The sequence below is a fragment of the Astatotilapia calliptera genome, chromosome 19 (genome assembly GCF_964374335.1).
Source record: "Astatotilapia calliptera chromosome 19, fAstCal68.1, whole genome shotgun sequence".
Taxonomy (NCBI): domain Eukaryota; kingdom Metazoa; phylum Chordata; class Actinopteri; order Cichliformes; family Cichlidae; genus Astatotilapia; species Astatotilapia calliptera.
This window is the reverse complement of record NC_137440.1, coordinates 2,759,751-2,786,038: the sequence shown is the minus strand read 5'-3', so window position 1 is coordinate 2,786,038 and position 26,288 is coordinate 2,759,751. Positions and strand designations below refer to the sequence as shown.

The 26,288-nt window shown below is 41.2% G+C and overlaps 1 protein-coding gene across 2 annotated transcripts in view; it reads right to left on the bottom strand.

The window, feature by feature from the left end:
• syne3 (spectrin repeat containing, nuclear envelope family member 3) overlaps positions 1-26,288 on the bottom strand; it is a 54,634-nt gene that overhangs the window by 7,355 nt on the left and 20,991 nt on the right. For both annotated transcript variants that reach the window (XM_026151942.2, XM_026151943.2), the window contains exons 7-15: positions 24,320-24,456; positions 23,099-23,273; positions 21,091-21,273; positions 19,961-20,104; positions 17,780-17,914; positions 14,085-14,246; positions 6,785-6,957; positions 5,607-6,093; positions 2,258-2,401 (exon numbers count right to left, since the gene is read on the bottom strand). In XM_026151942.2, the coding sequence (XP_026007727.2) occupies positions 2,258-2,401; positions 5,607-6,093; positions 6,785-6,957; positions 14,085-14,246; positions 17,780-17,914; positions 19,961-20,104; positions 21,091-21,273; positions 23,099-23,273; positions 24,320-24,456 (1,740 nt within the window). The remainder of the gene's footprint in view (positions 1-2,257; positions 2,402-5,606; positions 6,094-6,784; positions 6,958-14,084; positions 14,247-17,779; positions 17,915-19,960; positions 20,105-21,090; positions 21,274-23,098; positions 23,274-24,319; positions 24,457-26,288) is intronic.

The following is a 26,288-nucleotide window of genomic DNA, read 5'->3' as shown; positions in this document are numbered from 1 at the left end:
TTGTAATGACAACATTATTTACCATAATAACCAATCAGCCTCAATCAATCAGACTTGGCCCCTGCCTTTCCCTGCACTGTCACAAGGTACCGGATCCCTGCAGGGCTGTATTCTCTGCCTCCTACTGTACACCTATGACTGTACACCAACGATGGGTGGGTCATCGCTGATGGAGATGAGACAGCGTACAGAGCCGAGGTACAGAGTTAGTCCCGCTGGTGCGCAAGAAATATTAAATTATAATAACACACTGGACAATGTGAAGAGCAGTTTCAGCAACAGGTTCCTTTAACCTGGCTGCCTGAGGAAAGCTACAGGAGGTCATTCCTTCCCGCTGCTATCGGACTGCTGAATTCATCCACTTGGGTCAGATCCACACATGTGGAACAGAATGAATCACACCTCAATGCACCCTGTCGCTTTTGTAGACCGCAACATATATTTGCACACATACTTGTCCTTTTATACTTATAAGTATATTTAAATTTACTCCTCTATCTCAATAGTCTTCTTAATACTTATCAATATCTGGTTCTACGTTTCGTTTTATATGAGTGCTTGACGTTTGTTGCTATGACAACTCAGTTTCCCTCTGGGATTAATAAAGTCTGATTCTGATTCTGAAGTTGCAGTGTGTTGGGCTATCCATGTACTCACATCAGTTTTTAAAGCTGGAGGTCTGTCACTGAGGACTGAAGGCAGATTTGGATGTTGGGACTGTAGACATGTACTCTGGACTGAGCTTCTCTGTTTGCACAGTTTTCCAGTCACGCTCTTTATCTTCAGTAACATTTCAGAGAGGATTTTCTTGTGTACTTAACTGCAGGACGCTGCTGCATGAACTAACCTGCAGTTGTTTTAACCTTTATTTAAAATTTTTCAGCTATGTCTCTTATTTCTTCATTGTTAACTTTACCGTGATTGTCACTGAATAGTTTGTGCGGTGGACAGTAAATGCTTATCCAGCTTTTCACCCCTTCCGCCTGTGAAAGCCTTCTTACAACAGACGTGTGTAGTAGGTTACGCACATCTTAAGAGGTTTATTTACTGCTGTTGCCGACTGCACTGACACAAACAACATCCAGAAATTCAAATATCCAGACCGAATGTTTTCAAAATGCAAAACATTTCACTAAAAGTTAACATTCTGCACTGACCAATTTTTATTACTAGATTGCTAGTTTTTGCAAGTTTCTGAATGGGCCTCATTACTGTGATACAGCTGTGACAATCACCAGGAGACATGACGGTAATTTCAGCAAAATCAATATTGACTGAATGAAGCATGTGAAGAATGTGGACACAGCACCACAAATCTGAATAGAAATGTGACATCTGAAAAATATGAACACTATGATCTACTGCGAGTTGGTCTGTGACAACAACATTTGCAACAGTGTGTGTAATAACACTGTGTTACAGCACAGTTTCAGAGATACCGGCTCTCAAAACAAATAATCAAAGTATCAAAAATATAGTCACAATAAAAAAATCAATAAATAATGAACTGGTTATTCAGAAAAATCCACTGTAGATGTGTTTTCTGATACCAACACATCTACAGTCTGCAGAGAGTTTATTATACTAGATTATTTAGATATGAAGCCCTGCTGTTCTCCTTCCAACAGCTTCATTCTCTCTTGTTGACAAAATCCTCCGTCTAGCTAGATGTGCTGCATCAGAGAGATTTTGTTCTGAAGCTCAAACAGTCTGTGCTACCTTTTCCAACATCATACCAGTAAAATTATAGTCTGTGATTCATTGGCTACGTTGTAAAAGGTGTAAACACATGTATGTTAGCATTTTAGACCTATAACTGCAGTGTGTGTCTTCACAGTCCCACCATAACAATAAACAATTGCAGCCAGGCATACATTATGCAAATTAGGGCAAATCTCAGATGGATATGAGAGAAATCTTTTTTTTCTTAAACAAAAATATCACAATACAAGGATTCATCGATTAATTCATCAGTTTTTTGCTTCAGTGCTTCATTTAACACGAGGCTGTGTAGAGCGTAGTTTCTCCCTCCTATTTAAGAGGTTTCCATGATGACAGAGTATAGACAATTTTATTTTACGCTTGAACATGTTTTTAAAGTGCTGAACACACATAAAATATTTCCCTTAACTTCTGATTGGGCAAGACCTCAATTTGGGTAGCCTGAGCTAAATCCAGCCTAACCGGTGACCACCACCTGTCCTGGCATCTTTCTGCAACAAAAACGTCCTGACTGTTTGCACATTCACAAGCTCACCTTGAGTGTATCCTGCTTGAGTCTGACATCTTTGGCGCTGTGTGCTGCTCCTTTGGAGCTGAGAATCTCAGAGAGGAGTTCATTCTGTTTGAACAGCCAAGAATCAAACTCCTTCCTCCTGGATTCATGGTGTCCTTGGCTCCCCTGGAAAACCCCAAACAAGTAATGAAACATTTACATGCACACTAAAACACCTTAGTTAAAACACCAAGTGAAAAATGAAAACCATTTAAAACCCAGATTAGTGATTTAATAAAATTTTAAAAATCTATTTTATATTAACACACAAACTTGAACTTATTTTATATGTAGAAAATGCATTTTCAGATTGCCAAAAAGTCTCTCAGTTTTAGTGTTCCAGAGTATGAAAGTATGTTACCAAAGTATTTTAAAGTGTATAAGTTGCGTCTTTGTTGCCAAGCATATTGGGCCTTAGAGTAAATGTAAAAAAATTGAAACAATTCATTGATTTGTAGATCTCAGAAACCTATATTTTATTCACCTTAGAACATAGAAGACATGTCAAATGTTTATTAAAAATATTAGCATATTTTGAATGTGAGGGCAGCAACATGAAACTCAAAAAATACCGGCAACCGCCAGCGCTACCCCTCAGCATCGTAGTCGACACACCTAAGCCATCTCTAGACCCAGCAGTCTTAGCTAATTATAGGCCAATCTCCAACCTTCCTTTCATATCAAAAATCCTTGAAAGAGTAGTTGTCAAACAGCTAACAGATCATCTGCAGAGGAATGGTTTATTTGAAGAGTTTCAGTCAGGTTTCAGAGCTCATCACAGCACAGAAACAGCTTTAGTGAAGGTTACAAATGATCTTCTTATGGCCTCTGACAGTGGACTCATCTCTGTGCTTGTCCTGCTAGACCTCAGTGCAGCGTTCGATACTGTTGATCATAATATCCTATTAGAGCGATTAGAACATGCTGTAGGTATTACAAGTACTGCGCTGCAGTGGTTTGTATCATATCTATCTAATAGACTCCAGTTTGTGCATGTAAATGGAGAGTCCTCTTCACACACTGAGGTTAATTATGGAGTTCCACAGGGTTCAGTGCTAGGACCAATTCTGTTTACATTATACATGCTTCCCTTAGGCAGTATCATTAGAAGACATAGCATACATTTTCACTGCTATGCAGATGACACCCAGCTCTATCTGTCCATGAAGCCAGATAACACACACCAATTAGTTAAACTGCAGGAATGTCTTAAAGACATAAAGACCTGGATGGCCGCTAACTTTCTGCTTCTTAATTCAGATAAAACTGAGGTTATTGTACTCGGCCCTGAAAATCTTAGAAATATGGTATCTAATCAGATTCTTACTCTGGATGGCATTACCTTGGCCTCCAGTAACGCGGTGAGGAACCTTGGAGTCATTTTTGACCAGGACATGTCCTTCAACGCACATATTAAACAAATATGTAAGACTGCTTTCTTCCATTTGCGCAACATCTCTAAAATTAGAAATATCCTGTCTCAGAGTGACGCTGAAAAACTAGTTCATGCATTTATTACTTCCAGGCTGGACTACTGTAATTCATTATTATCAGGATGTCCAAAAAACTCACTGAAAAGCCTTCAGCTAATCCAAAATGCTGCAGCAAGAGTCCTGACAGGGACTAGAAAGAGAGAGCATATTTCTCCTGTTTTGGCTTCCCTTCATTGGCTTCCTGTTAAATCCAGAATTGAATTCAAAATCCTGCTCCTCACATACAAGGTCTTAAATAATCAGGCCCCATCTTATCTTAATGACCTTGTAGTACCATATCACCCTATTAGAGCGCTCCGCTCTCGCTCTGCAGGCCTACTTGTTGTTCCTAGAGTATTTAAAAGTAGAATGGGAGGGAGAGCCTTCAGTTTTCAGGCCCCTCTTCTGTGGAACCAGCTTCCAGTTTGGATTCGGGAGACAGACACTATCTCTACTTTTAAGATTAGGCTTAAAACTTTCCTTTTTTCTAAAGCATATAGTTAGGGCTGGACCAGGTGACCCTGAATCCTCCCTTTGTTATGCTGCAATAGATGTAGGCTGCCGGGGGATTCCCATGATGCATTGAGTTTTTCCTTTCCAGTCACCTTTCTCACTCACTATGTATTAATAGACCTCTCTGCATTGAATCATATCTGTTATTAACCTCTGTCTCTCTTCCACAGCATGTCTTTATCCTGTCTTCCTTCTCTCACCCCAACCGGTCGCAGCAGATGGCCGCCCCTCCCTGAGCCTGGTTCTGCCGGAGGTTTCTTCCTGTTAAAAGGGAGTTTTTCCTTCCCACTGTCGCCAAAGTGCTTGCTCATAGGGGGTCATATGATTGTTGGGTTTTTCTCTGTATCTATGAAGCGCCTTGAGGCGACTTTTGTTGTGATTTGGCGCTATATAAATAAAATTGAATTGAATTGAATTGAACCTATGGTATTAGTTATTAAATTCACAAGGTCTTCAGAAAACATGACGTCTGACCTCAAGGTTGAGGACAATGAGATTCAAACTTGCCTGAGATTTTTAGCAGCTGCACCTATGACCTTATATCAACATAAAACATTTGGCGCACAATGAAATATAAAATATGAGGAGGAGGAAGACCCTGGACTGCTGAGCAGCTAAAATCCTCTATGAGACAAGAATGGGATAATTTTCCTCTCCCACAAGTTCAACAGTTGCATATGGACTATTGGTAAAAGAAAAAGGAACACCACACAACTTCTTTGAGATGTGTTGTGGGCAACAAATTCAAAATGTTCTTTTCTTAAAATTAGTACACTTTCTCATTTCAGATGTTTGATATGTCTTCTATGGGTTTCTGAGGTCTGCAAATCACTGACTTCTGTTTTTATTTACATTTTACAAAGCAGCCCAAATTTTTTGGTGTATCAGTGATTGTACTGGTGGTTCAGAGAAGCATTTTCTTTCCCATGATAGAGGCAAACCCAAAACAACCAGTTAGTGGCTTCAATTGTGGGAGGACTGAATAATGTGTTTCACACATAAACCCTTTTTGGAATTGGTTTATAAAAGTCAATGATGTTGTGTGTTTATTGTTTGTATTAGATCAGTTTGCATTGACGGTTTTGGTTATTTAGTTATGGAACATCCATCCATCCATCCTCTGCTTATCCTTGTCAGAGTTGTGGAGGGCTGGAGCCTATCCTAGCTTTCTTAGGCTGAGAGGCAGGGTACACCCCTGGACAGTTTGCCAGTCTGCCGCAGGGCCAGTTATGGAGCATCTAGTGCTCCATAACTGATATAGTGCACTGATACTTGGGCACTATAGTAGCATACAAAACATAACAGTAACTTATGGTAGAAAATAACAAAATCCTGCACAACAGTACCATTGAGTATTGAACTGGTGTTGCTGATGCTTTCTTGGCTGAGGGTCTTCTGATCTCTCCCACTCCTCCTCCTGAGATGAGGCATCCCCCTGCTTCTGTGCTGTCATCTCCAGAGCTAATCATTGGCGGCTGAGGATAGCTGGCCTGTGTAAATAATACGGCTTCCTCTCCGTCTTCTGCCAAGACACTGCTGTTACCTCCTATTGGCTTGTCATTGGAGACTCCCTGCTCATGGCCAGAGAAATCTACTTCATCTGTTTTGAAGGTCAGTGCACTTCCCTTGACTTTACTTGATGAAATAGGATTTTCAACATCTGGTTCAGCCAATATGTGGTAACCTCGTTGGCCCTGGTTCCACCCTTCCTGGCCAGTCATTAATGCCTCCTCCCTCCCTATCATTGCCTCCGACTTTCCTCCAAGTGCATGCATAGAGCCAGACGTCTTGGCAAAGTCAGACTCTCTCTGCTCTTTGGAACTGTTCAACAACCTGAAAGACAAAGAAATCCAGGTTTCATGCTGTCGTAACTCGTCAGTGGTACCAGTGGACAGAAACTTTCATGTCAAACCTCAGTGCCTACTTTAAACACAAAACCTGATTTCTTGGTTGTTTTGATATATATTAAAAAGCAACATTTAGGAAACAGATCTGTCAGAGTGAGCCAAACCTAACTGTTTGCCATCCTTTTCTCAAAATTTATGCAGCGGGGACGGTCTTTCGTAGTTTAGAGAGACTAAATCTAATATAAGACACTGAAAGCATTTAGAGCATTAAGAAACAAAAAACACAACAAAAAATAAGCAGCAAATATTTGAGTAGACATCTACAGCCAGCTAAGACGGAGAAACAAAAGCTACAGACACTGGTGTCATCAGTTACTAAACAAATAACCATGCTGTCTTTGTACTCTTTTAGGTAAACTGAGGGTTTAGAGACATTTCTGCAAACAGCCAGCCTTGATAGGACGGGTTTGTTGAAACACATTTATAATTAAAAAATGTGTCTATGAAGGACTCAAGCAGCAGCTAGTGCTGCTAAGATGTGTCCTTTTGGTATAGACAAGGCCAGAGCGATAAAGGAAAACAAGCTAGGAGCAGTATTGTGATAATACCACACACTGTGTTAGTACCACACACTAAGCTAGGCTGAAAAAAGGAACTGCTGTGTGCTTTTCTTGTACCTGTGCAGATTCAGACTCATTTCGTACAGGGCCAACCAAGAGTCTTTTAGGCGCTTCATGTCTCCAAGAATATGGACCTGCCCCTCCTCAGAAGTCTTCTTTAAAACTCCCTGACCCTGAATATCCACCTGCTGCAGCTGGAGCTCCTTCTCTGGGAACTCTCCCAGTGCTCTCTGTGGAAAAAGGGAAAGAAATACTTATACATAGCGGACAAACTAGACAAAATATATTTTTGTCTTAGCACTAAAGCCACAGTATCTTCTTTTATTCCACTTGCTTCAGTGATGCATGTCTCATTTTTATCAGTGATACAAAGTCAAATAAAATACCAATGTATTCCATCCATATTGCTACTCTGCTCATGAGTAAAGCTTTGTCCACATTGGTAGCGATTTCCTCATTGCACATCTCTTTCAGCAGAGCTCGTTAACAATTGGACATTCTAGCTCCCAGCTGCCCAAGTAACCCTCTAATGCATTTACTATCAGACCACAGTCTTTCTATGGTATCTGGTTGTTGGGTTGCTGTGAATCACTTCCTTTGTGGATGCAGCTGAAACGCACTCCCATTACCACGGGGACCACCGTTACCTTCACCCTCCACATCTTCTCTAGCTCTTCTCTGAGCTCTTAGTAATTCTCAAGCTTCTTATGTTCCTTCTTCCTGATATTGCCGTCATTCGGTATTGCTACATTTATCACTACGGCCATCTTCTTCTGCTTGTCTACCACTATGTCCAGTTGGTTAGCCGTCACCAGTTTGTCCGTCTGTATCTGGAAGTCCCACAGGATCTTAGCTCGGTCATTCTCCACTACCCTAGTGCGCGTCTCCCATTTGGACCTCGGGACTCGGCACAGATGTTTCTTCTCACTTGGTTATGGCGTTCCATGTACGGTATGCCCTGCCTGCTAGCATCTTACACCCTGCTGTTATGTGCTGGATTGTCTCAGGGGCATCTTTACACAGCCTGCACCTGGGGTCTTGCCTGGTGTTGTAGACTCCACCCTCTAAGGATCTTGTAATTAGCACTTGTTCTTGTGCTGCCGTGATTAGTGCCTCTGTGCTGTCTTTCAGTCCAGCTTTATCCAAACACTGGTAGGATTTATGGATGCCACCTTCCTCTATCTGCTGGTGGTACATACCATGCAGGGTCCTGTCCTTCCATGATGGTTCCTCCTCTTTCTTGGGTTTCTGCTGCCTGAGTACTGAGCACCCGTTGTTTGGGATCTTCCTAATGTATTCGTGGATGTTCGTTGTCTTATCCTCGACTGTGGTACTGACACTCACTAGTCCCTAGCCTCCTTCCTTCCACTTAGCATACAGCCTCAGGACGCTGGACTTGGGGTGAAACCCCTCCGTGCATGGTCAGGAGCTTCCTGGTCTTTATGTCAGTAGCTTCTATCACCTCCTTTGGCCAGCTTATTATCCCAGCAGGGTAACTAATCACGGGCAGGGCGTAGGTGTTGATAGCTGGGCTATGGATAGCCCAGATCTTGTTCTTACCGTTCAGCTGACTTCTCAGGACTTGCCTGACCCTCTGCAGGTACGTGGTGCTTGCAGCTTTCTAGCCTGTGGGATCCCCAGGTACTTGTAGCTGCCTTCTATGTCTGCACAAGTTTCCTCAGCCAGTAGGCGTGTACCATGTCAGGGCCTGGTGCTGTCTAACTCTTATAAATGGACTGGTTCTTATATAGCGCTTTATACAACTTGTGCATTCACCCATTAGCACTTTAAAAGATATTACTGTTTGTGTTCTTTCTTGGGTGGTGCGTGAGTGGGACCAATTTCTTTTTGCGTTCAATGCACGCCGAGACTAAGAACGTAACATGAATTGGGGGGCTCATCCATCCTTTTTTTTTTGTCTCGTCGGGTTGACTTGGAGCGCGAGCTTGTTCGTTCTTTGTTTGTTGCCATTGTCGCGGGTAGGTTACCAGCAGTGTTGGTCAAGTTACTTGAAAAAAGTAATCAGTAATTAATTACTGATTACTCCCCCCAAAAAGTAATCCCGTTACTTTACTGATTATTTATTTTCAAAAGTAATTAATTACTTAGTTACTTAGTTACTTTTTAAAAACACGATTTACAACCTGAAGAGGTGATAAAGTGATAGATCTTTCAGCCCAATTCTACTTTTTCTACATAATCCATCATACAAAATGTAATCAAATGGAAAAGTCTCTTTTTTTAACTTGTTTTATCAGTTTTAATCTTTTAACTTTATGCATCAAGCAAAACATTTAATTATATGCAACATTCTCTGACTTGAATAAATTAGTTTAACATTTAAACCTATTTTCTGCACATTCCAGCACATAAAATAAAATATTTTTTGTGTTTTCACTCACTCTTTCAAACAGATGCAAGTAAAACACAGCAGAAAATAAATAAAGTCAAAGACTCAGCGGTCCTTTTGCTCTATTTTCACCTGTAAAGCAGGAGCAGGGTAGGCGGAGGTTTACCCTGGTGTAGGTGTGCTGCGGTCAGTTGAAGAATCCGCGCGAGTGTCTCTGTGAGTTTCCCATCACGTCGTAGCTACTCGGTGCTTGTTGGAAGTTTAGGGGTTTTTTTCGCTGTAAAAAGAAGTTTTCTTCCCACGCACAGCGGACACTAATGTTTTTGTCACTTTTTATGGAATCAAACTCAAAGTAAGGTCAGTACTTCCACGCTTTAAACGCTGCACGCTCATACTCTCTCTGCACTCGATATATTATCCATTGTTGATCTGCACACAGCTGCTGTCACCAATGTCGCACTTGCTTACGTCACTGTCATGAGACATTCTCGCAAAAAAAATCACGGTTTTAGTAACGCAGTAACGCAGCGTTCCTACGGGAAAGTAACGGTAATCTAATTACCGATTTTGCAATAGTAATCCCTTACTTTACTCGTTACTTGAAAAAAGTAATCAGATTACAGTAACGCGTTACTGCCCATCTCTGGTTACCAGTGTCCTTTGTTGGCTCTGTTTTTCTGGTTGGCAGTTTTATCTTGTGTGGGGGGTATGTGTTAGTATGAAATTTAAATTGGAGGATTTCACTTTAAGTCCAAATGAGGAAAAGTTGAACAGATGTAAAAAGGATGACCTCATTCTTATTGCCAATTTCTTTGATGTGACTGTGCCATTGAATGCAAAGAAAAAAAGAGCTGAAAGAGCTCCTGTGTGTTAAACTGCATGAAAGGGGGTTGTTTGGTGAGCCAGCTCCTGTGGAAGGAGTTGAGCTGGGAGCTGTTGCTGGTATTCCTGCCCCACTGAAAAATCTCCCTCCTCAAACTGGCCCTTCTGCAGACGAGCTGCAGTTAACACTGCGCATAAAGGAGGCTGAGTTAAAAAAGCAGCAGTTGGATGGCTTCCATGCACTTAAGGGTGAGGGCTCTGGAGATGCCAGTCCTCTTACACCTCGGTCACCACCTCCGCAGTCACCACCTCCGCAGTCACCATCCCGTAAGCCAGAAGACAGCTTTGATGTAAGTAGGCACATCAAATTAGTCCCAGCATTTAGAGAAACTGAGGTAGACTCTTATTTCACAGTGTTTGAGCGCATTGCAGGTGCACTACACTGGCCAAAGAATGTATGGTCTCTTTTACTTCAGTGAAAATTGGTGGGGAAAGCTCAAGAGGTATGCACAGCTCTTTCACGTGAGGACAGTTTGGACTATGACGTTGTCCTGCGTGCATACGAGCTTGTGCCAGAGGTTTATAGGCAAAAATTTAGGAATATGAAAAAAATCTGCCATCCAGACTTATGTGGAGTTTGCCAGAGAAAAGAAAACACTGTTCGATAAATGGTGTCACGCTACCAAAGTAAAAACCTTAGATGACTTGTGTGAGCTGGTGTTGTTGTGGAAGAGTTCAAAAGTCAACTCCCAGAAAAAGCGATAACCTACTTAAACGAACAGAAGGTTACAACCCTTGCCGCTGCTGCTGTACAGGCTGATGAGTTTGCGCTGACACACAAAAGTGTGTTTACACCTCCTATTCACAACACACCAGGTTCAGTTAGCCCAAAAAACAGGTCTCCAAAGAACACCCGTCGTACCACCACCGCATCCACTGAAAATAGAGAATGTTATTATTGCCATGAGCAGGGATACCTCATTGCTGCTTGTTCCGTTCTCAAAAGAAAGGAACAGTCTGAGAAGGGTAAATCTCCTTCCCCAATAAACCTTCTACAGACCAAACTTCATGTCTTAGAAGGTGTGACTGTAATTCGAAGTGATAAAGTAGATAAAGAGTTCAAGCCTTGTGTGTCAGAAGGTTTTGTTTCATTATTGGGAGAAGAAAAGAGGGTTCCTGTCAGTATTTTGCGGGACACTGGTGCAAAACAGTCGCTCATTCGTGAGTGTCTTACCGTTCTCAGCTCAATCCTATTGTGGTGCCGATGTGTTAGCGTGGGGAGTTAGAATGTGTGTAATGCGTGTGCCTTTGCACTTTGTGCAGCTCTCGTCTCAGTTTGTGTCGGGTGAAGTTAAACTTGGTGAGCGACCCCAGTTACCAGCTGCAGGCATTGACATCATCCTTGGAAACAATCTAGCTGGCTGCAAGGTTTTTCCGTTGCCTGAGGTAGTCGAAACACCAGTTACAGACAACAGTGGTTTTGATCTTGTCACACCAAACTCTGTTCCTTTGTTTCCTGTGTGTGCTGTGACACGTGCGCAGGCAAACAAACATGGAGACTTGGTGGCTCTTAGTGACTCTTTCCTGAGTGATTCAGATCCAACAAGCGCACCACCCGACTGTGAAAGTACCCCTGTTTCAGTAGAGCTTCAGCCTGATGAGTAAGCTATGACACTCTCAGTAGATAAAGAGAAGCTTATAGAAGCCCAGAGAAATGATGAAAGCTTGTCATCCTGTTGGGCTTATGTGAAGGAACCTGGGAAATCTGCATCTTACCTCATTGAAGATTGTGTGCTGATGTGCTACTGGACTCCCAGTTCTGGCTGCACCCATGAGGGAGTGCAGCAAATTGTTGTTCCGCAGTCATTCCGTTCCCAGGTCCTAAGCTTAGCACATGACCACATCATGTCCAGTTACTTGGGAATCACAAAAACATACAACCGTATCCTCTGTTACTTCTTCTGGCCTGGTCTTAAATCTGATGTAGTAAAATTCTGCCGCTCATGCCATACATGTCAGCTGGTAGGTAAACCTAATCAGGTGATTCCTGTCGCACCGTTGCAACCCATTCCAGTCGTTGGAGAACCATTTGAGCATGTTATTGTTGATTGTGTTGGTCCTCTTCCAAAAACAAAATCCGGAAACCAATACCTCCTCACCATGATGTGCACTGCCACCCGTTATCCTGAGGCCATTCCGTTGCGCTCATTAAAAACCCGTGGGATTGTGAAAGCACTTGTTAAGTTCGTTTCTACCTTTGGACTGCCTAAACGCATCCAAACAGATCAGGGCAAAGTCATGACAGAGCTCGGTGTTAACCATCACACTTCCAGTGCGTATCACCCGGAGAGTCAGGGTGCATTAGAAAGGTTCCACCAAACTCTGAAAAACATGCTTCGCAAATTTTGCTCCGAGTCAAGCCGTGAGTGGGATGAGGAGTTGCCACTACTGTTGTTCGCCGTCAGGGAGACATGCTAGGAGTCTTTGGGGTTCAGTCCAGCTGATTTCGTTTTTGGCCACACTGTGCGCGGTCCGCTATGTCTTTTGAAAGAGAAATTTCTCTGAGATAGGCATCGTCCAAGAGAAAACATTCTGGACTATGTTAGTTTGTTTAGAGAGAGGCTGCACAATGCCTGCAATTTTGCTCGTGACGCGCTAGCAAAGGCTCAGGTCAGAATGAAAACCAATTTTGATAAAAAGTCTGTAGGGTTTTTTGTTTTTTTTTTCTTAGGGGGTGGACACCTGGGCGTGCCTACTGAGTAGTTGGGTGGAGTCTCTTCCTGTCCTGAGATTGGTTGATTGGTTGATCACCCCCAGTATTTAACCACCAAATGACAGCCACCTGGCCCCCTCTCTCCTAGCCTCCACGATCCAACAAAGGACCTGTGATTTTGATTTGTTTGTGTCTTTGCCCATTGATTTGCAAGTATAACCAAGTACAACCTTTTTGTGTGTGTGTCTGGCGTTAGAACCTTAATCTTGTAAATAGATTTGTAAAGTAGCAATTGTGGAGTTTTTTTCACCTTCTATATATTGTCCACTGGAGCAGCCTAGTAGGTGTGAGAAGCCATTTTTGTTGATTAAGTTTTCTCCTGTTTTTCGTTTAAAAAGTTAGGTAAGTGAATTGTCCTATATCTATCTATCTATCTATCTATCTATCTACCTACCGTAAATGTCGGGCTATAAGCCGCTACTTTTTGCACAAGCTTTGAACCCTGCGGCTTTTAGTCAGGTGCGGCTTTTCTATGGATTGTCCATGATTTTTGTCATATCGTAAGACGATTTGTTTTGTGTGTTCCGCTGTTGTACGGCACTACGTTGCCTGGCGGAAGGATCGGGGTTCAAGAGTGGTATGTTAGTCACATGTCCGTCCGCCAGGCAACGTAGTGCCGTACGAAGTAGCGCGAAAAACAAACTTCAAAGTAGCGCTACGCGTTCAGCGGGAGTCGTGGATGATGAGCGGCGATAAACTTGCAAGTTATGCCCAAAAAGCAAGTTATGCCCAACTCCACCGGTGGATTCTGACAGCGTGGAAAAGTGTGAAAACATCCACGATCACCAACGGATTTTGAAGGGCTGGACTGCTGCATGATGGAGAGGAGGACACCGCCACGGCCCTTCTGAGGGTGTTCGACTCTGACACTGACAATGAGGATTTCTTTGGTTTTGAAAGTGACAGCGAAGGAGAGAAGAAGAGTGGATGACGAAGCCATCATGAGCCTGTTTGTATCCGACACTGGAGAAGAGGACTTTGGTGGTTTTAGTGCGCAGGAAGAAGAGAAAGATGGTGGTGAATGACTGACTTTTCTTCTTGTTAAAGCTGTGTCACTGCACCTGAGCCTAAAAGGTAGGCCGAATCTATTGTTCTGGTGTGCTGTAGGTTATTGTTATGTACTACATGTGCAAATATGTACCCATAACTTGTTTTTCAAAATATTAATAAAAGTGATGTCTCCAAACAGCCATCTCTTTCCTGACAATTCCCTTTGTGCATATTCTCTTACATATGATAAGTCAACATTTGAAACACCTGCGGCTTTTGGTCAGGTGCGGCTAATGTATGTACAAAACAGGATTTTCCCCTGATTTTAGCTTGTGCGGCTAATATTTAGGTGCGCTTTGTAGTCCGGGAAATACGGTAATTGTTTTTAGCACATCCAGTGTAACTGGCAAACACACACGGACCTCAGCTTCATGCCGGCGCCCCTCTATGCTCCACTCTCCTGTTGGGCTGTGGAAGGACATCAGCTTCTGCTTCATGATCATCAGCCACTTCTCGATGTTTAGAAGGCTGTCATGGAACCTCTCATGTTCTGCAACAATTTTGTCACTCTCATCTACCTTTGCCTGTATATAAAAGAAAAATACAAGTTAGACAAGCTTTGTCAGGAAAAAACAACTTAGAATCCATGCAGTGCAGGATTTAAAAAAAGATAAAAAAGAAAAGGTCAGGAAAGAAGAAACATGCATCATGGAAAGTAGCTTAGTAGTAGCTACGTAGAAGCTTAAAACTATTGCAGTGTAAGTAAGGGAGGATTCAGTGTCACCTGAAAGAAGTTTTGTCAAAAAGGAACATTTTAAGCATAATCTTAAAAGAAGACAGGGTGTCTGTCTCCTGAATCCAAACTGTGAACTGGTTCGACAGATGAGGGGCCTGAAAGCTGAACGCTCTACCACCCATTCTACTTTTAAATACTGCAGGAACAACAAGTACACCAGCAGTCTGATACTGAAATGCTCTACTGGGATACTATGAGGTCTTCAAGATAAGATGATAATTCTAGGACATTCAAGGACATATGCTCTCTCTTTCTAGTCTTTGTCTGTACTCACTGCAGCATTTTGGATCAAATGGAGGCTTTGTGGAGTTTTTAGGACATCCTAATAATACTGAATTACAATACTCCAGCCTAGAAGTAATAAATGCATGAACTAGTTTTGCAGGATCACTGAGACAGGATGTTTCTAATTTTATAGATATTGTGCAAATGTAAGAAAGCAATCCTAAATATTTGTTTTATATACATTCAAGAACATATGTTAAAAAGTCCTCCTGCCCGGGCATGCGTTACCTGCATGGGAGGAGCATGATTCCCACAAGGGCCAATAGCCAGAGTCCATCCTTGATGCCACAATTGCAGGCAAGTTATGGATCTGAACGGAAGTGGACTAATGCTGGCAAGTGTGCGTTCATAGAAACAGTAAGTCACATTGGGAACATATTTTATTTCAGTTGCATTTAATATACCCATGTGGACAGCTGTTATTATTAGCTGTGTGTCAGCAGCTATACTGTCAAAGCAAAGTAGGTAGTAGCCTGGCTTCACAGGCTACTCCTCATTTCTAAGTTGTTTTCAGTTGTTGTGGAGAATTAATGTTCACAAAGATTTTCCTTGATGTAGTTTCTGTGCTAGCATACAAACCTGTTTTTGCTAAGAACCCCTGTGTAAGCATAACGGCATTTGAGTGAGCAATTGTGTCGAGGGTGGTGTTGAGTCACAAATGAGAGAATTAGCCTAAATTGACTATGATTCTGTGTTTATTCATCCTGTTATGTCGTTATGATAATCCTTTTGTGGTATCCGTTTCTGTCCATGCATAATTTGGTATGGTGTTCTCTGTAATACTGAATGTGAGAGATGCTGAACCAGTGAAAGAGATGTTTATGTTATTTCTTATTTGTATTAATTTCAGAACCACGTCATTGTAAATAAAGTTCTTCAACACTGTGACATTATTCCACGTCTCTGACTGGACCTTATTACCAGGGATCAGTACAGAATCACGTTTCAGAGATAGCTTACTAGTGTGTCTGCTATAACAACATATGCTGGTCAAGAACTTAGAAGTACTACTGAAAGTTAAGCTAATGCATCCAGAGTAAGCATCTGATTAGATACCATGTTTCTAAGATTTTTAGGACAGAGTACAGTAACAGTTAATTGAGAAAGATCAATTGGAGAAAAAGAGTCTAAATAAATATCAGTGGTATGGAAAGTAGCTGTACTAGGGATGTTCCTAGCGACTGCATAACATTTAGGAAAATAATTTACTGGCACTGGGCATCAATTAAAAATTTAACAGTTAGATTAAACGACAAGTAAGTCAATACGGATATGGGCTGTTGTCAACAGCAAAGATTAGTCGGCTAACATAATGTTATGTTTGTGAGATTATTTTTTCCCCTCTAATAGTTAGAGCTTTAATCTCAAGAAATTAATGAAGTCATTACTACTTAAGGTTAAAGCAGTGCTTGGCTCAACAGAGGTCTCCCTTTTTGTCAGCCTGGCTACAGTGCTGAAGAGAAACCTGGGCTTGTTCTTCTCTTCTTCAATCAGTGATGAATAGTAAGATGTTCTAGCCTTATGGGGGGCTTTTTCTTTTCTTTTTTTTTTTTTTTTTAAAAACAGAGCAACAAAGTGTTTTTCCAGGCTAAATGAAGACCTTCGAAATCAGTGAAATGCCATTTCCTCTCCAGCTTATGAGTTATTTGCTTTAAGGTGCAGGTTTGTTATACAAGTCAGTCAAGTACTTCTGATTGAAGGCTCTTTTTCAGAGGAGCTAGAGGAAATTCTTAACACAATAATCAACCTCTGTGAATAGAGTTGGTGTAGCTGCTCTGCACTGTGTCAGCACATGGTATTGAAGGAAATAACAGTGGAGGACTTATATCCTTAAACTTTGTTACAGCACTTTCAGAAAGACATCTACTGTGATGAAATGTATTTCTCACTGCTGTGTAATCCATTATTGTAAAATGAAATGCTATTAGAAACAGATAAGACAAAACAGGATTTTGGGAGAAAACTGAGGTGTGTGAGGAAACACTGTTAAATGTTCAAATGTTCCAATTCCAGAACAAGATGTACAGTGTGATTTAAGTGGTGGGTGGGTTCCTTTACATTGCCAATTGTGTCTGTAATAATAGATTGTCATTTTCAGTATCTGCATGGATGTTAAAATTACCAACAATAATTTCTTTTTCCTGAGCTGAGCAATAAATCACATAAAAAGTCAGATGACAACACCTAACACTGCTTTTTTCTCTCCAGAGCATATCCCCAGCTCTCCATGTTACCTTCCACCTGCTCTGACTACAGATCACAATACTGTCTCCAAACATCACAGTCCACAGAGACTCCTGCATGACCTCATCCATCAACCTGTCCATCACTATAACAAGCAAGAAGGGGCTGAGAGCAGATCAGTGATGTAAACACTCGAACCTTCAACCTATCTGTCAACACACCTCACCACTGTCTCATTATTCTCCCATATTTCTCTGCCACTCCTGACATCTTCATGCGCCACACACCCTATCATATGCCTTTTCTAGATCCACAAAGACATAGTGAAGCTCCTCCACACTTTATTTATACGTCTCCATCAACACTCTCAAAGCAAAGATCACATCTGTGTTTCTCTTTCTCAGCATGAAGCCATACTGCTGCTCACTGATCATCGCCTCTCCTTTTTAAATCTAGCTTCAACAACTCTATCACATCTTCATGGTATGGCTCATCAACGTTATCCTTCAGTAGTTACTACAGCTCTGCACATCTTTCTTATTTCGTTTTCTGGTTCTTCCGGCACCGTCACCGGAGAAGGAGACGTTGCAGACCATCTGTCCCTTCTGTAATCATTGGAAATGTGTGAGACTTGCTGTTCATGGGCTTGAATCAAAAACAATCTTGCCTGCTGCCAAGATAAAAGTGTTTTGGATGGTTGAGATCATGGTGGGTACTTATCTTGTTATTCAACATGATCATATTACTTCAGGGTCACAGATAATCTAACTCCAGCAGAAGTCAAGTACCCAGTTCCAGGGGAGTATTAGGAAAAATGGGCTATTCACACTTCTTATATGAATGTCCCCTCACCTTGACTGCAATGTGCAGATGTTTCCATTCATCACAGAGTTTCTCAAACTGAATCCTGTTGGTCTGACTGGAAGAGACCAGAGTCTCAAGTGCCATGACCTGGGCTTCATAGTCTTCTACATCCTTTAGGATGACCTGGAGACACAAAAGCAAGTGTGCACATGAAAAATAAATAAATAAATAAATAAAATTTTGTACACATCTAAACTTCAACTGAAGTGAACTTCAGTTTCACTAAGGGAAGAGGTACAGGCAAGATCAGACATTCACAGTTTGAAACATTCAAGATAACCAAAAGACTAATCACCTTTTCATAAAGCCCTCCAGCAGTACACAACAAAATTTATCAGCCTTTGTAACAACTGGTCACATAAAATAATGCAATTATTGACTATTTAAAGATGCATTATAAGAATCCAGCTGCTCTTATAGTCTCTTGGTTCATCATGTTGAATGCTTAACGTATGGAAACTACAGTGTTGCTTCATTACAGTCCTCGCCCTGAGAGACAAGCACTACATCATTCTCCTTAGTAATACTGGGATTTTGATGAAACAGTGTACAGCTTCACTGAACTGAAATACAGCGTGTCATAATAACAGTACTTCACTAACACACAGGAGTGACAGTAAATAATATTAAGTGTCTTATATATATTGTACAGATCAACTGTTAGAAAGAGATGTTAGGTTTTCATCAAATAATTTGTAGTAATGCAGCTGTCCTCTGAGAAATCCAGCAGTTTCTATCACAACAGTTACATTAACACTATTTCTCCTGCCTTTTATTTATCTGAATTGTTGATGTTTTCAGAGAAAAACACAAACGGAAAACCAGGATTACACTGCTGCATTATTGTGATACGTACATTACTCCTTTATCAGGTCAGCTAGTTTTCGAGCTGATCATTTGCACTGCTCTTGGCAGAATGCTGCTTATAACTGAAATAAACTAGCTGCATTTGTATGTTAATTAGTGCACTATTAGGTAACCCTGCAAATGCAGCATCAGGCTAATATACATTTTCCTGCCAGCTGACCCCAAGTAAAAAAACAACAGCAATACTACTATTACTAATAATAATACTAATAATAATAAAAATAAATATATAAATAAATAAATAAACAATAATTCTAAAGGCTGACAATACAATGACCTGAAACCTAAACTATACAGAAGCTTAAGCACACTTTAATTGATTAAAATACATCAGAATTTTGGTTTACAGCGCTTGTATAAAGCTACATTCTTCATGGAAGGCAACAATTTAACAAGAAGCACATTTTGTTACAGTTCATAGTTAACATGTGCCTTTAACAGGCCATCAGTAAGTTCTGGCATGAAATGAAAAATGCAGCTATGAGTAACATTTATATTTGGATGATCTTCTCTACTTTGCCAATCATTCATCATCTCCTTATAGAGTCATCTCTTCTCCTTCTATAAACCCTCTGCTAAAGGAAGCATTAAAGCTCCTTTTTCAGTATTTGGAGAATGTCAATAGCCTTTTTCATGGCCACCACACACGCGTTACTTCACCTTCCCGAGAGAAACAGACTATTTGAACAAAACTTCTGATGACGAGAAAGGCATTAAAAGCAGTGGACGACTATTTCATTTGCTTTTGGAATTGAGAGCAATGATAAGAATTTCATTTTCAGAGTGAAATGTTGCTTCAGACGAGTGATTTTTGGAACCTTACGGGACTGAAAAACTTAAATGAGGCAATTGAATGAAATAATATGAACAGACAGCGTTTCCTGACATTGACGGACTAACTCATATTTAAAGGGTTTACACTTTACAGTGTGACTCTTCATGTGAACTGAAATTAAATAAGCAAATACAATACAATACAGTCTAACTTTCAGCATACTTGGACAACTATGTACCAGCAATGATGAGAAAATTTTTGAGGAATGCAAAGAGCGACATGGCTTTGGACCTGGCCTTCAAACCAGCCAGATCTCTGATTGAGCACTGAGAGTGCGACAGGCCAGATGCCAAACAGGATACAGACAATCTATTCCAAGTGCTGTCCATGCCCATACAGGTCACAGCTGTTTTGTCAGCTTAGAAAGATATAGTCATAGAAGACGAGTCAAATTATAGGCAGGTGGATTTATGGTGTGGCTGGTTAATAAATGTCTAACCCAAAGTCTGGCAGGTGAAAAAACTCACCCCAAACTGGTCTGACTGGCTTTTTTTGGCGAGAATGTCAGGCTGTAGACCATCAGCTGTCATCAGTCTGCCTTTGACACTGGACAACTTTGAGCACATCAGCTTGTAGGTGTCAGTGAAGTCCTTGGTTCTTGAAATGAATGCCTGTGAGAAGGAAAATGTCATTAAGTGTGTTCTTATCATTTATCCCAGTCAACTTAAAGTCTAACAGTATTTTGTCAACCAGACGTCTTCATTCTTTGAAGATGAGTTTTCATTTCATTCACCTAACCATAACCTAACTGTAACCCTGACACTAAAACCACATTTTGAGTCTCAAAAATGCCTTCAAAGTCGTGTAAACTACCAAGTTTTGGTCCCCATGAAGATGTTAATACCCGTCTCCACCCACCCACCCACCCACCCCCACACACACACCCACCCACCCCCACACACACACACACACACACACACACACACACACACACACACTTTATTGAATGAGCCATAGTATGAACACAACATTGAGTACTAAGTCCAAGATTTGACACCACAGCAAGTGCTTTTACAGTGCTTTTAGTATCTACTTTGATAATTACACCAGATCCTGCATGTACTTACTAGAATGCATTCATGCACACTTTAGTAAATGCATCTGATGATTTCAGTTTCTAAACTGTGACAGCTCACATGTGTTGCACAAAATCTAATGAGTGACGTTGTTGTTACACTGCAGTAAATAAGATTGGTATGGGCAAAGCGAGACAGAAGGGCATTCACCAAGACAATCTTGTCTGTTCACTGACACAAACTAATTACAAAACAGTTGCCAGGTTACTTATCGTTCCATAGTCTGATATCAAAAGGCAAACCCGTGATTGTTATGTAGCCTCTGAAAATATTTACTGATTTGATAGTCACATTCTCTTTTAGACTGTCTCTTGGACAACTCCGCCCTCTTTTCTCATCGCTCTCTGTATGCATTTCTTGTCAAACATGACCTGTTAATGATTTCAGGATCAGTTTAAAAGTCCAAAAGGTTTGTCTTGGTCTTTTCTTTAAGCCTGAGGGATACGGTAAAGCTTTGAATAGACTGACACTCAAACCTAAGACAAAACAAAGCTCAGTGGACGACGCCAACACGCGCATACCTGTAGCCTGCTCTTCCTCTGCTGCAGCTGAACATGCAACAGTTCTCTGTTCCTCATGGCAGTGCTCAGTTCGCTCTGCAGTCCATCAGACCTCTCAGGACCAAACACAGAGTCTAGCAGGTCCCCTTTCACTTCCAGTAGACTGAAGCGCTCCTGCAGCTGGACACTTTCCTTCAGGAGACACTAGCGCAGAGAGTAGAAAAGAACATATTCACACGTCTCATTCCTGAACGTTTTAGTCAGCACCCTGGACAGATTGCCAGTCTGTCACAGGGCAATTTAGAATCATCGATTAACCTAACCCAACTAATTGCACATGTTTGGACCATGGGAAGAAGCCGGAGTACCTGGAGAGAACCCACTCAAACTCCATGTGCAAATCTTACATAGAGTTGCATAGATGCACATAGATGGTGGAGTCAAACTGAGGACCTTTATGCTGTGAGGCCACTATGCTGCCCAGCTAGCATTATACAACTTCTCAAAGTCCACATATTTACATGAACATTCAAATGAAACTCTAAAAATTATTTCTATGCAGACTTTCACACAGAACTTTTCACTGAGAATTTTGACTGTCCTACAGTGCAGACTGAGTTACGCAACTCAAAACTTTCCAAAGTGAAGAAAGCTAACCAGTTATGATACAATTATCTTGTGAATACAAACAAGCACATCAGGATAACCAAAGTGCAGCAGACAATAGAATCGTATCTTCCCACCGAGGTCTTTGTAGAATGTAGAACGAACTGGGTTGAAACCTTTCTATGTGAGCGTTCATGTTCTCCCTGTGCCTGCATGCCTTTTCTCCGTTTGTGCTCAGTTTTTCCCTACAGTCTGAAGACATGCATGTCAGTAGGGCTGGGCAATATCATACCGTTCACGGTAATACCGGTGTAATTTTGGGCAACGATAGGAAAATGACATATCGCGATAGAATATGGGTAAAACGCGCATGCGCAGTGCCTTTGTTTACAGACGCACATGCCGGCAACGCAGAATGAGAAGAGTGAAAGTGGATCGTTGAATGAAACAGATGAACCAGAACTGGTTTGTAAAAATGCTGCAACTTCAGTGGTGTGGAACTGGTTTAGCTTTCGTCCGTCAGATACACAACAAAGCACTATTTTTGGTAGAGCATGCTAGCGGGCCGTCGTTATTACACACGGTTAAAATCAATCCTTTGATTTTTCTGAAAGTCGACAGCGCCCCTTATAATCCCGTGTGCCTTATGTATGAACTCTGGTTGTGTTTACTGACCTCGAAACGATTTTATGTGCACGGCGCTCGAAAATCTGTCAAATGTTTTAGTACAACTTTGCTAAGCTACGAAGCCGCACCGCTTGATGGATTGTTGGAGCATTACGGCTATCGTAGGCAGGAGCCTCGCGGAGTGATACATACTGTGCTTCAACATAATATTACCATATTGTGTGTGTATCACCTCTTTTTAAGTTTTGTGGATATTATACATGGTTATGCTGAGGATATGTCGGCCAGTTTCCACTGGAAATGCCTTTTGGTTAAACTGTCAGTAAGGAATTTGCATTTGCACTGTTACATTTTTATATAACTTTAATGCACATAAAAAACAGCTGCTTGTTTAAGTGAAAATACATTGATTTTTTTTTTTGTTTTGCACTAATAAAGTTGTGGAGTTGTAAAGCATTTTGTCTCGTGTCAATTATATCGTCAGTTATATCGTTATCGCAAATTTTCAAATGTATATCGTGATAAATATTTTTGGTCACATCGCCCTGCTCTACATGTCAGGTTAAAGAGCTGATTCTAAATTGGTAGCAGGTGTTGATAGCAAGTTTTGAAAGCCCATCTGACCTCCCAACCTGTATGATTGTGTCTGCTCCGTTTGTGTTAAGCTAGTATCAAAGTTTTTCTTGGTTGCACCAAACAATTCAAATTGCAGGGGTTAACATACACAAATTTACAAAGGTGAGGAATTTTTCTATATGAGCAAAAAGTCCTTCTAAAGATAATGCATTTGTTTTACCTCAATCTTCTGGACTAACATGGCAACATGGGAGAAGTCTGTGACCTCAGCAGAAGTTTCCAACACCTGAGAAACTGTATCTTTCCATTGGTCGTAGACCAGTAGCGGGTCTTGGAGGATGTTTCTCAGTCCCAACTCGGACTCTGAACACAGTCTAGTTGCTCGACATTTCACACTGAAACACAGCACATATGTACAAATGTACAACTACAATTTGAAAAGAAGTTTCCCAGAAGCCCTAAGGTGTTATGATTTATCCTTACAGTAAATAAACAGAGTCAGATTTTGCAGCTAATAAGTTCCACATTCCTGCTGGTAGTTCCATATTTCTCCCTAGATGGAGAGCTACTGCTGGTGACACATCAGTGAAGATACACTACCAGTCACAGACACAGCTTCTAATTTAATAGGAAGACAGGAAATTTCACAAATGAACCCTGACAAGGCACAGTGGTGAAGTAAAAACTATTTCAGGTGACTACATCATGAAGCTCAGTGAGAGAAGGCCGAGGATTTGCAGAGCTGTCAACAAAGAAAAGGGTGGATACTTTAAGGTATCTGAAATATAAGACATATATAAAGTTTTTATCCATTTTTTCTTTGCTACATAACTCCATATATGCTTCATATATATTATATTTGCCTTCAGTATGTATCTACAATGTAGAAAAGTAGTAAAAACATTAAATGAGAAGGTGTGTCCTAATTTTTGACTGGTAGTGTATGTCATGCAAATGTGTTTGAAAAAGGTGCTTCGACTTGTGAAAATTTCGACTTACCAAAGACCCTCTGGAACGAATTAATTTCGTAAGTCAGGGTTCCACTGTATAACTAAACACAGCATTTATAACGTAACACACCCGCATTTATAAAGTGTGTGCATTCTTCAGATTATTATATTATATTTTCAACAGATTTATTATAGCACATACATTTTCACTTTTAACATTCTCATTTAGATAACAACAGTAATCTAAGGAAAGTAAAATGATTAATTAATTTTACTAAATGATTAGTCATCGCCAGTGTGTGAATGTGTGTGTGAATGGGTGAATGACTGAATGTAGTGTGAAGCGCTTTGGGGTCCTTAGGGACTAGAAAAGCGCTATACAAATGCAGGCCATTTACCATTTACCATATCATGGGGCCTTATTTTTAGTTTTGTTTTGGGGTTTCAAAAAACTCCCACACAAACACAAACACAAGCTCCCTAGCACATACCTTTGATGTTCTTTAACAACAGCCAAGACATCATGAGAAAGGTGACGCGAGTCCTCTGAGAACCTGAAGAGCTCCCTGAGCTGAGCCTTGAGCAGTTCCACCTGGGATTCTTCCCCTGCTAAAGTATTCCTCACACCCTGAAACACACAACAGAATATAAACAGTACAAGAGGAGTACAAGTAGCAACTCACACAAAAACTAACAACCCCAACGCTCACTGAGCTATTATATAATCCTGCACTCTAATCAATCCCAGGGTTAATTAAAGGCCATCCACTTCCTAGTTCTAACTCCTAGCTGAAATACAAAATACTAAAAACGTACAACTTACAGACTGAGTACCCTGAATTACTGATACAAGGCAGGATACATTAATGGTTTCATGTTGTTTACACCAAATTCTGACACTATCATCTGAATGTTGTAGCAGATTTAGAGCTTAATGAGACTACCCAATATTTTACTGTCTAATATTGGTGAGCCTGTGTGAACTGTAGCTTCAGCCTCCTGTTCTTAGATGACAGGGGTTGCAGCTGGTGTGGTCTTCGACAGCTGCAGCCTATCTGCATGAAGGTTGGACGTGCTGTTTTCTACTGCCTTCAAGGATTCTAGCGATTCTTGTCTGAAGTCAACAAGACATTTTCACCCAGAGAACAGCCACTTACTGGATATTTTCTCTTTTAAAGACCATTCTCTGAAAACTCTAGAGATAGCTTCGTGTGTTTGCTTGTCGAGCAGTTGCTCTTGACTTTCAAATCTTGTCCCTAGTGTGGTATCACACAGGCAATATGGTTCAATAAACAGCACTATGTAAAGGCTTTGACTCATTCTCATTTCTTTATATCTCTGTGGATACACAAAGGAAACACAACATTTCCAAGGGTCAAAAATGGAGTGAGAATTATCATCAAGAAATTCAAAGAAAACCACAGAGTGCAGAACAAGCCTGGCAGAGGTAAGATGCAAGAAACAAAAGTAATCAGAGACATGTATACAGACCTTACCTTAACATGAGTAAATGACCTAGCCAAGTTGGGAATTGTAATATCAAAGAAAACAACCCCTAGAGCATTGCACAGGAATGGACTCCAAGGCTGCAAACTAAGAAAAATTCCACTTCTGCAGAAGAGACACTTTCAAAACAGACTGAAGTATGCTTAGAACAACCTGGAGAAAGATTATGCATACTGGAAGCATCCTTTGGTCAGATGAGACTAAACTAGAACTCTCTCTGGACAATGAGGCACTGTTTACGCTTGGATAAAGAAAGAAGAGGGATACAACCCAAACAACACTTTAACACTCCCTCCACAGTGGAAGGAGTGTTATGCTGAGGGGATGCAGCATACATAATACCTCCATAATAAAGTCCAAGGCTCATGCCAGAAGACCATCAACTCTGGAGCAGCGCGAGAGATTTGCTAAAAAAAGAACGGGCTGAGTTTGCTCAGGAAGCATGTGTGACAGTTGCTGAAAAACACACAAAAAAATTACTCCAGGATGTTAATAAAAACTCTTCTTTGTTGCTGTGTTTGGGATCACAGTCATGCTCAACAATAAAGTCCTGCCAATTAGACACTATTCAGATGCCGTGGTTGATGAAGATCTTGTGGTACTTTTTTGCATTTATAATTTCATCAATTTTACAAAGATGTCCAACTAACATCACAATTGCCAGTCTTGGTAGCCAGGGATCAAGTCCACCACGGTCTCCACTCCTGGCCGCCGTCCAACACACAATGCACCCTATCCCTATGGCGCCTGCAGGTGGTGGGCCAGCAGGAGGATGGGCCCATGTCCCCTTTTCGTGCTCTGCCCGGCCGGGCCTCTTGGACTAAGGGCCGGCTACCAGACGCTCACCCTTGGGTACCATCTCTGGGCCTGGCTCCAGGGCGGGGCCCCGGTAACCCTATCCTGGGCTGGATGAATTGTTCCCTCTATGGTTTTCTCATAAGGGTCTTCTGAATC